At 41.7% G+C, this 11576-nt stretch overlaps 1 protein-coding gene across 1 annotated transcript; it reads right to left on the reverse strand.

Moving 5' to 3' along the window:
• Positions 1-886: 886 nt before the first annotated feature.
• Positions 887-11095, reverse strand: LRRC32 (leucine rich repeat containing 32). Its single transcript, XM_066570097.1, has 3 exons — positions 11000-11095; positions 7553-7643; positions 887-2972 (listed from the first exon to the last, which is right to left on the reverse strand). Exons 2-3 carry the CDS (start codon positions 7637-7639, stop codon positions 1032-1034), a joined length of 2028 nt encoding a protein of 675 aa, XP_066426194.1. The 5' UTR covers positions 7640-7643; positions 11000-11095; the 3' UTR covers positions 887-1031.
• Positions 11096-11576: the final 481 nt, after the last annotated feature.

Consider the following 11576-nt stretch of genomic DNA (forward strand, 5'->3'; position numbering starts at 1 on the left):
GAAATGTAGGATTTCAGTCCCATTCTAGCTGGTTGAAATTCATTCTCCAAGATTTTTCTTTTGCAAAGTATTTACCCCAGAGATTAATTTCTTCACATTATACCCAGTTAAATATGTATTGCACATGAGAGACAAATTTCTTCTCTTTTAGTTGAACTGTGAACCTGTGGCCTTCTGAGCAGATCTGGGTAACATATCAGCAGTTGTTTCATGCTTGAGATTTCTTTTACATCCCTCGTGGATACTAAGTGCCAGAACTAATTGGCCTCATCTACCTCTCATGTCTTGCCCCAGTGACTGGAGCAATATCCTAACAAAAAAAGAGACATCCAAAGAGGTTCCTACCACATGGTCTTTGTTTTCCATTGTCAGCTGTCTAAATGGTAGGCAGGAGCACAATGGACAGTACTTATAATTTCCATTTGGGTTTGGTTTGGTTTGGTTTGGTTTTAGCTAAATTCTCATTGTTTTGGAACTTGAGGGGAATTTGCAACCAACTTCACTGAGTGAAGATTGTGTTTTGACCCACTCTGGCACATCTTTGTATGATTTCAGTTTAAAAAGGGTTAGGAGCTAACCAGCTAGGCAAAAGCAAAGCTCAGACCAAACTGAAACATCTTGTGGAGGCCTATAACTTTGAGAAGGGATTTCCTAATTGGCTGATGGTATCATCTGAGCTTAGTGAAAAGTCTCAGGTCTTGAGACCTTACAGGCCTTTTTCTTTTGATCTGGTTTAAATTACACATCCCTCAAAACAACAGCAGAACTTTACAGTGGCCTTTTCTAACACTGTGTAATTTTTTAAGCAGATCTGCATGTGAATGAAGCAAGTGCAAAACAGAGCAAATCCTCCTTCAGGCTCCTGCAACCCAGACCAGTACAGCGGTGCAGTTTGGGGACACTTCAAAACCATTGTAAAATCCACAGTTAAAACTCAAAGATGAAAATTTTATCCTTCATTTCCACACAGTGTCAGGGTAGCACCTGATTTCTTCAGTTTTCAGGGTGTTTCTTCAGTTTTCAGGGTGTTCCTATGCTTTAAACTGGTGGCTAAAGTTTTGCCTTCGGAAGCAAAAAAATGAACCCACACCAATGATAATGACAGATAAAACTACTACAGATGTTAATATAATGAGGATGTTGATTTTCTTCAGATCTTCTTTTTCACAGTATTCTGGTCTAATGTCCTCGACGTGCATTTCTTCCCAATACCCAAAGCTCCGAATGTATTGGCACGTTAAGTGCTCCACGTTGGAGATCTGGACATTTTTGTTCTGGATCATTGATGAAAGCCAGATGTTTCCACAGCAGTTGAGTGGGTTCCCAGAGAGATACAAGTTTTTAAGTGAATTTTCTAATGCTAAAATGTTGCTGTCCTGTAATGTACTGAACCTATTGTTCCGTAGGTCTAGAACTTCCAGTGGAGTGTCACTACTCCACTTAGGCAGCCAGTTCAGCTGATTTTCAGAAAGGTTTAAATGTTTAAGGTGACTAAAACAAGGCAAGTCAATATTTAAATCTATCAGACTATTGCCATGTAAATGCAAGTATTCCAGAGATTTTTCCAGTCCTGCTAGCGCTTTAAGTTCTATTTTCAGTCCAGGGTTCATGGAGAGATCCAAGACAAGCAGTGGAGTCTTGTGGAAGGTGCGTGCTGGTAGGATGCTCAGCATGTTGTCAGCCAGGTACAAGTACTGGAGAGCAGGAGAATTGACAAACGACACACAGCCACTGTCCTCTCCAGCAAGTCTTTGCTTAGCTAGTCCCGAGTACATGTGGCAAAGGCTGATGTTATTGCTCTGTAGGTTAAGAAGTCTGAGGCTAGGAAGACTGGAAAAGATGTCAAATTGCAGGGTCTGAAGGTTGTTGTTTTGAACATGAAACTCCCTCAAATTTGGCAAAGCACCAGCATCGAGGAGAAGGTTCTGCAAAGCATTGTAGCTCAAGTCAAGGACAGTTAGGGAGAGCAATGCACTATCATAACTTACTGTAAATGTCTGAAGACAGTTTCTGCTGAGATTAAGGGTGTGAAGGGACAACATTGACTCAAAGAACCCATCTGGAATGGATTTGATTTTATTATAACTTAAGTCTAAATATACAAGTTGGGATAAATAAAGAGAACTTGTATTTTTACTTTGCTTCTGATCGAGAAGATGAAAAGAAGCATCTAGCCATTCATTATCCATGTAGTCCATTTTATTATAAGGGGATTCAGCAGTGAGCTGGATTAAATTATTTGATAAATTCAGAGTCACCAGTTTATTTACCTGAGGGAAGACTGGGAAGTGAAGCAATTTGTTTTCACTAAGATCCAGACATCTTAAACTATATTCATCATTTGACTTTGTGATGCTGAAGGTCTCAATGCTATTCCTGCTAAGGTCAAGTACCTCCAACTGCCTGAGGTTGAAATCAGAGATGCAAGTGATTGAATTTGTGGAGAGATTGAGTTTGGAAAGGTTCGCTAGAGTCTCGAAAGCACCTTCTTCTATTTCCATGATGATATTTCTCTGAAGATCTATCTCCACAAGACTGGGAGATCCCTGAAACATCTTGTGTGATATCATTACAATACTGTTATCTGCCAAGGAAAGATACTGCAGTGTTGGAGCCTGATTAATGAAATACTCAGCCATCCTACTGTAGAGATTGTTGTGGGACAAGTCCATTTTTTCCACCTTGGGCAAAAGTCCAATCCCCTCTGTCCCATTCTGAGCAAGCTTATGTAAATGATTATTGGCTAAATTTATTTCCAGCAAACTTGTCATGTGTGCAAACACTCCAGACGTGATGAAGCTTATCTGGTTGAAGCTTAAATCCAGATACTGGAGGGAAGTATAGAATGATAATGGTATTTCAGGGATGCTTTGAATCAAGTTTCCAGACAGATCTATTTTGCTTACATTCAGATGGAGTTCGTGAGGGATTTGGTGGAGGTCTTTGTTGTGGCAAAATGCCTGTGAATTTGCCTGCCAGAAAAAGAGAGAAAAGGGGTTGTCATGTAACAAATTAAAAACATTTTTGCATGATATATATAGAGAAAATAACATTCAAGATCCAGGCAGAACCTCCTCCTGAAACACTGATCCCACCACTTTATCTGAGCTGTCAGACAGCAAGAGCAACAATCCTAACACCTTTCTGCAGCTAACAATGCTCTTTTCATTTTTAAAACATCACTGACTTACAACAGTAGAGTTTTATCTGTGTTTGATACCTACTGAATGCTCTCCTTTTTGTACCTTTCTCCTGGAATTTAAAAAGTTCCATATGAAGGAATTTTGCCCCTTTTCCATTGCAATCAAGCACCATTTCTTCATTTTTTTCTTCTGATGTTTAATTTTTTAACTTTCATCTCTGTATTAGATTTTTTGAACTCAACTTGCAAGAGTAAGCTGTACTTCAAAAAGCTTCATGCTTTTGAGAGTGTGGGTCCCAAAGCAAGGAGGTGGAAAAGCCTATAAGGATCCTACATCACAAACCCTGTCTTTCCTTCATAGTCACGCCCTCAGATATTCAACCATGTTTTCCTTTATCCATGGCTTAGTTTAGTAATGCACCTTTATCCAAAATGGGTCATTCAATGACTGGAATGTTTCTGATGCAAGTCTCCAAACTCTTCCTGCTTTTACTATCCATGTTTATCCTTTTGCTAAGGTAACAGTTCCCTTCTTCTTGCATGGGGAGAGCGCCTTGTGAAAGCGTTCTGACAACACTCACGTGACACAACATGGAAAAGACAAATTCTCTAAAGCCAGCACTTGAGAGAGAAAAAAGCTGTGAGGTGCAGTGAGGGTCATACTTTTTCAGGCCAATTCTCAGCAGCAGATAGAGGGAAAAAAAAACCAAATGTCAAAATCAAATCCATCTTCCAGAAGCAAGTCTGTTTAATAGCAGCTAGGATTGAGTTTGTGTCCAGGCCAAATTTGGAGTATGTGTTCATAAGGAAGATTGGGAACATGAACATGAGCATCCTTGCATAAATATCAAGCTATATTTTGTTAATAACGAGAACATACAGAAGTGTGAGGAAGTGGAAAGTGAAAGGCTTAAGTGGCATTTAATTTACTGGAGGAAAACTCTTGTCATGAATGTGTTTGGATGTCTGGGCCATATAGTATTTATAGAAAGAACAGAAAGGAAAGAAATAAAGAAAAAAAATGTGTTGAATCTTAATTTTTGTGGAGAAGCAGGATCCAGATTACATCACACAAAGCTTTTCAGATATTAAAGAAAGATTAAAAGTAAAAACAATTAAAACCCATCTGTTTCATGTGAACTTTGAGGTGAATGAAGTGGTACGTCTGCTTTTGGAGAAGTGTGGCACTAGTCAGTCTTTTGTGAATCTCTTTTGCATAATCTAAATTTTGGAGGCAACACAAAAATGTGTCAGAGAAGTACAAGTGCTCATCTGAACTCTAGATATAGTCAGACTGCTCCACAGTTCTTCCTATAATACATCTTTCCCAAAGATCCCAAGTAAATTGGCTACAAAAACCTGAAACCCTTTTTACCCCCCTCCAATTCACTTAAATCTCCCCCAGCTAAAAAAAGTAGGGAGAAAAAAAGGAAATTATCTGGCCTTAAATTGACATTATTTTTTTCCTGCAAAGCCATTGTAGAATTGCTCATTTTGAACTAAAATATGCCTGGATTTGGGCTTAGCTCCAAGGCATGAGAGCGAAGCTTTTTTTATTTTGTTTGTGGAAGAAGCAGAAGCCAGAAGGATAAAAAAATACAGAGTGAAAAAGCAGGAGGTACTTTGCAGTCTAAGGCAGATGCCAGGTTTCTCCAGACATTTTGAGCCAAATCTGAACAAGTGTAGAGCCCCCTTCACTCCTTCTGGGATAAAGTATCTTAGCAAAGTTCTGATCCAACTCCCGTCAATGCCAGCCAGCCGGTGTTCACTGAAGTCAATGCTTGAGAGGTCAGTCCCAGATCACCATGTATCTTGCAGGATTTGGCCTTTAATCTGCATCCATGGAACGGTCCCAGGTGTAAAAGGGACAGATAAAATCTATACTTCCCACTGCCTGCCCTTTGCTCCTATAATAGTTCCCCTCACATATTTCTTTTAAAACTATCACTCTTTTAGCTATTTTGATCCTCACCATATTTCTTATCTTCTGCACCTCCTTTACTCCCCTGAGGCTCAAACTGCATGAATTTAATCCTCATCAGGAAGAAAAGATAAAGCACACCTCAGTGGGATGGAGCATCTCTTTGGTGTATCTCCCCTCCTCCCACCTCTTAGCTCAATGGGTTCTGACTTCATCTTTTTTCCAATGTTTCCATCAGTTTATTTCAAGTCCATTGTCAAGAAGTACTGCAGGGCGAGGAGCATTTGGTCCCTTCAGTATCTGGTCCCACTTCTGTGCTGGGCAAAAAAATGATCCAGTATTTCTAAAGCTAAGCATCATTTGGATTCCTGTTTCAGTTCTTCACTGCTCAGCACTAGGAGGAAGCTGTCATCCACGTTCCTAAGGGCCCTACAAAAAAAGCAGCTGGATCCAAGCCTCCACTTGTGTTCTCCTTTGTCAACTCATGAACATCTGAACCAAAGAATTTGGGCTGCAGGCACTTGGCGCTGACCTGCACTGGTGTGGTGTCCATGGCCATTCCCAGAAGAGCTGCCCAGGTGGAGTCTCAGATCAAACCTCAGCAGTTTGTCCAGGTACCCCACATCAGCTGACCTGTGATATCTGGTCATGCACATGTTCTTGCACCACTCAGTCCAAGGTAAGACAGAATTTCCTAAAATCCCTTCCCTTCTGTAAATTATTTCAATGGTTATCCTTTGCCAGCAAGCATGAATTAGCAGAAACATCTTACTTTGGGAGGTAGAACATGACCTGCTTGAAGCCTTGCCTGACCTTGGAAGGCAGCATAAGTTAGGAAGAACCTCATGGCATTTAAGCTGTGCCTCATTTTGCAAACCAGTAGATATGCCATAACTTGTGTAATCAGTGCAGCTCACACCTGTGTCAAGGGTCTGGTAGGGATTGCTGACTTCCTAAAACCTCTTCTAGGGTTCTTCTTCAATGACAGGAGTACTAGTGGTGAGTCAGAGACAGGCACAAGTTTCTGACTCATGCCTTTTCCAGGAGACTTGGGATGAAAGTATTAAATTCTGAGCTCTTGCTGTTCTAAAGGCATCGCCACAGGGAAAGTGCCTTGTGAAACAGTGAGGCTGTGATGAAAAATAGTAATTCAGGACTTCAATGAACCCAGAAGTTAATCCAATAGCTCCTTCTTTCTTTAAATGGTGTTTGGATTTACGTGCATCTTTTGTTGGAGCAAACATCCAGCAAAGGAAGATGATCAGCATTGACATCTGCAATACTGAACTGTTCGTTCGAGATGAGCATCCCAGCCTTTGACTGCAGCTTTCTCTCAGAGCTAAATTTATCTAAGTTAACTGATTAGAGCCTTGGGTTGTTGGCTTGATGAAACCAGTTTATGGTGGAGTGCTGGAAACAAGCACACGTTTACTTCACAGCAGTCAGCCAGGTCTGTGACCCTTCCAAAAACTGGAATGGGACAAATCTGCTAGGGTTATTGTGTGTCTTGCCCAGCCTTCACTTTACTGTGATACATGGGACCCAAGCTTCATCAGACTTCCCTCTCCAGCCAATGAACTGAGCTACTCAGTCAAGCAGATTCCCAAGATTGTTCTATATAACCTAGGTTTTAATTTCTTTGGAATTCAGAAGTGCAGCAACACAGCAGGTGGGCAGGAATGCAATGAGTCCCATAAGGGAGTTGTGTACAGCTAGTAAATAGGGGTTTTTTTTTCCTACTTTGGAAATTCTTGAAGTTTTGTGCTCAGTAGCTTCAATATTCAGGGAAAAAAGAAGGTATTTTTAAAAGCCTGTTACAGTCAGAAATACTTTGTTAGGAAAGGTAGAAAGTTCAGGTCTGAATAACATTTATAATATTGTACCAGCTGCTTGCAAAAATCCAAGGAGAAAATTTTGTACTGAAGCAAGAGGCTTTGTCACTTATTTTTCCTCCAGCAGAAGTCAGGTGCAACTTCCCTGGCAGCAATGCTGTGTCAGGGCAGAGGAGGTCAGTCTCCCTGCTATTACAAAAGGCCTGGTATAGAGGTATTTCACAGAAGATTCTTTATTTAAAGCACAAAGACCTTAGGCCTGATAGAAAGGTGTTGATTTTAGGTCTAAGTCTTTTCTCTGTCTCAGTCCCAGAACCTCTCTATGGTCGTAGGGAAATCAGGTCAAATTTCTTTTAACCAGCTCCCCTTTAGAAAAAACCCAAACATAATGATGCTTCTTCCCACCTCACTCCTCCTCCACCCTTCTTATGTGCTGTCACTACAAAATGTCATTTTGTCACTACAAAAATGACATAGCCTGAGAAGTGCCTTCTACCCATCCCCTAACCCTGGAAATCCCACCTCTGCCACCACAGAAAGTCTGCTGCTGAAGGATTTCCCTTTTCAGAGACCATGGCTGTTTGCACAGCGCCTGCAATGGGTGCATCCCAGCCTCACTGCAGATCCCAAAGGGCCTGAGGAGGAATCCCTCCTTACCATTTCACAGGGTGTCCCCTCTATGGGATGATAGTTAAAGGTTCCTGTGTTCACCACTGCCAGCAAGAAGATGATGTTCAGTTTCATGGTTCTGAAGGCAAAAGTAATTATGGTTAGATTTCAAACGGAGCACAGAGGTCAACACATGTGAAAGCTGGCAGATCATCATCTAATAAAGAGATGGTCACAAGCAGTGCAATAAATTAACCCACTCTGAGCCTACTACACTTGTGACCTACCTGTGTAGCTCTGCATTCCTTTGAGCCTGGTGGCAAAAGGAAGATGCAAGGCTTTTAATGGGTTTGCGTGGTTCCAGATGCTGCCTAGATGATATCCAGGCCACCCAATGAAATCCAGATTCTCATGCTGGGCAGTGTGTCTGGCATCATGTAGAAAGAGCTCTCAAATGGAAATGGTTTCTGTTTAGATCCAACCAATTAAGCTGAGGATATTAGCCACAACAGGACACCATCATGACAGGCATTCTTCTGTCATGCAGAAGATGATTTCAGATGGTTTGTGAGTTCAGGTTTGTATTTATTGCTTTGTGCTGCCCTCTAGGGCAGAAGCACCTGTCTAATTGCTGGTTTCCTCCCTTCCTTCTGCTAAGTATTACTGCTGGAAACCCCACCTTTACACAGGTTTTCCCACTGCTTTCTCCCAGAGCCACAAGCCTGAACTGTTCGAATGCAATTTTCCCATGGTTGAAATAATATGCCAATGATCTGGGCTCTTAGCATCTCATTTGCTTTGCAATGCACCCTAAAATGAGAGGCATAAATCACAGAATCATAGAATGACAGAATGGTTTGGGTTGGAAGGGCCCTTAAAGATCCTCTGGATCCAACCCCTCTGCCGTGGTTAGGGACACCTTCCTGCAGACCAGGATGCTGGTCTAGCCATGAAAATGCCATGCAAAGACAACGGGGGAGGGCATGATTAGGTGCAATGGATATAAAAATCCATGTTAAGCTCTCAAGAGAACAGTCCAACAGTGAGATCACAACCCCAGACAGGTTCCCCTTGACTGGGCTGGTGTCAGACTCGTTTTGGCCACCTTCCCTCAAGCACGTCGTGTCTTGAGCTTCCCTTGTCCAGAGCTGGCTGCAGTGCTGATTTTGGCATGCTTTCTGGGCTCAAGCTCTCTATCTGCAACCCCCTTGGGGTGAGCAGGGAACTTACACTGAAGCTGGGGATTCTGTGGTGTCCAGAGGTTTAAATTCCTTTCAGATGCTCTGTATTTAGAGTCTGCCCTGTCAGCAGTGTCCAGTAGCACTTGCAATGCACAGACATTTTTGCAAGACAAACCTCAAACATTTGAGGCCTCCATGAGAAAAAAAGATATATTTTTAAAAATAGGAGATTTTGATTTAATTTAAAGATGGACTAATATCATGCCTGTACTGAAGAGCAGCCAGTGACCAGGATGACTGCAGCTTTGCATTTTCTCCAATGGATGTTCAGAGCACTTTGTGAAGTTTGGATTTGCAGGGATAAAAATAGCAGAGATTTTGTTGGTTGAGCTTTTTAAAAACCCAGCTCAGTTCCTCAAGCTGTTTTACCAAGTGACCAAACAGTTGTTCCAGGTGAACTGTGAAGAAGAGCCTGGACAGAAACAAATGCCAGACCAGGAGGGAAGGGCATGCACTGATTCTGCTGCTCAGTACTTTGCTTCATTAAAACCACAGCCAACCCAAGTCTGCATACCAAAATAAGGACTCCTGCATCTCCTCTAACCCCAGCATGGCTTTTTTCCTGTCTTTTGAAGGTGTTGCCTTCCTCATTTCTCACTCTGTCCTCTCTCTACTTGCACCTGTATCAGGTGTTTAGCCAAAAGAACTTCCCCACCAGAAATTAACACCTTCAATTAATTGGATACATGAGGTTTAGCCAGATTTGCTATTTTATTCACATTCTTTTTTTCTACTCCTCTCTACAGGAAAGAAAAAAAATAAAACAATTGCATGAAATTCACCAAGCTGGAGACTTGAGCTGAGCAAGGGGCTGAGCGAAGGGACAGTAGGAGATGGGAAAATGAAAACAGTTTTATCAGCAGAAAGTGATTTGCAGATTAAACTATCTGACCCTGAAAACTATCTCCCTGGAAACACAGTTCCCGGGAAAACTCAAGTTCAGGAACTAAAACAGAGTAATTTCTCATATTATTTTAGTACAGCAAAAAGATAAAAAAACCAAGTTTTTAATTCAGCAATTTTTTTTCATTGACAGTGGAATCAGTATCTGGGAAAAGACCTATTCAATTTATGTGATCCAACAGGAGGAAAAATGAGGTGAAGGTAGTTACTTCTGGTAGCTCTGATTGCATGATACTGATACCCCCCCCTTGAATCCACCCATCACTATATTAGTAAAAGGTAATGTACTGATACAATCACTAAAATGGAAATATCTGTTTTATAAAGAAATTACTTGTTTTGAATTTCTTTTACTGAAAATTAAAGGATTTTAGCATTTTAGAGTAATAAATTGATTTTAAAGTTGAAATTATTGCATCTTAGTTAAAAAAAACCCCACAAATTTCTTCTGTTGTGGAAAACCTAACTTCTGATTTTATTTAAGGAAACATATCTGCATTTTCATCAAAAATGCTTTTATCAAAATACACCAGGGTTTGTCTTTATAAATGTGTATGTGACTTTTATATAAATAAGGATTTTCTAAAACTTTCTCAGTTCCAAATAATGTCCAAGTATTAATTCCTGTGGTAACAACCCAGATGCAGCAAAACCCTCTCAGTAAGTCATTGTTCACCCAAGGTGACATTCAAGCTGTCAGGATCTTAAAAGAGTAGCACAGTAATGCTGCCATCTCACACCTCGTGCTCCAACAGGGAGAGCTCAATGACAGTGCTGCTAGTAAGGAGAGCAGAGGAGCCAAACAGCCTCTTGCCCATTTTACCCGGGGCTGTGAGATTTGCCCAAGGCTGTGCTAAGATTCCGTGTCGGGGAGCTGGGCGAGTGGCATTTAATCAGTGTACAAGGCTGATCTCTGCAGCACTCCTGCTCCAGAGCACTATAATGCAGCAATTCCACAAACAGACTAAAGTCCTGTAAAGAAAGAAAAAATACCCAGACATGTCCCCATCTTTCACTACTGTTACACAGAGAATGATAACAAACCTGGCTTATGACAACTGCATTTTTGTAAACTAATCAGTGCCTCCTTAACATAAGGGGGCTGACTCTCTGCAGTGCAAGTCCCTGATGGGTTAAATATACAGCTGTGTGGATAGAGCCATCTACACAGTGTGTTTAGCCAGTTCCTCAGCCTATCCATAAACACAGTATATTTTATTTATACAGTACCTTCCTTGTCCATGTTACTTTCAAAAGGCTGCAGCTCTAAGTCGCCAGAGCCCCCATCTCTCCTGCAGTCAAAAGCTCAACTTTCCAGCACGCTCCCAGGGTTGCATGCATCTCCACATACCTGCTCTGTGGCTGGAGGAGGAGGAGGAGGAGGAGCGGGATTCACCTCTGCTTGCAGCCTTCTGTCTCACAGACTCTCCCAGCAGCTTTTCCAGGGCAAGTCGAGGAAGAGTTTACTTAGGGAAGTCGTACCTCTCTTGCATGCCAGCTGACTAAAACTCTGTGAGCTCTGAGAGAAGTTTGAAGTCACAGGGAAAAAAAATACTCCCCATAGACCAGTCCGTGAATTCATTCCTTTGCAGTCACGATCCCTTATGTATTCCCAGGCTCCCACAAGCGTGTGAATACATACCTCCGTAATTGTTTTAAAATGTGTGTGTCCTCTGCGCTTCTCTTTATTTTCCATTTCGTCCATTCAGTCTTGGCTTATTTCCTGCAGTTTCTCAGCTGGTAATTACGCTCCTCTCGTATTGACACATGAAACACTCAGTAAATTCCACAAAAAAGATCCCCTCTGCAGGCTTTGCAGACACGTGCTTGTCTCTGAAGTCATCCGTGCCTGTCCCACAGCTGTCAGCTTGCTGATTCCTAGGGGATGGAGTGAATCAGAGGCATTGAGCTAGTTGTAAACCCAAAAC

The sequence above is a fragment of the Molothrus aeneus genome, chromosome 2, assembly GCF_037042795.1.
Source record: "Molothrus aeneus isolate 106 chromosome 2, BPBGC_Maene_1.0, whole genome shotgun sequence".
Classification (NCBI taxonomy): Eukaryota; Metazoa; Chordata; class Aves; order Passeriformes; family Icteridae; genus Molothrus; species Molothrus aeneus.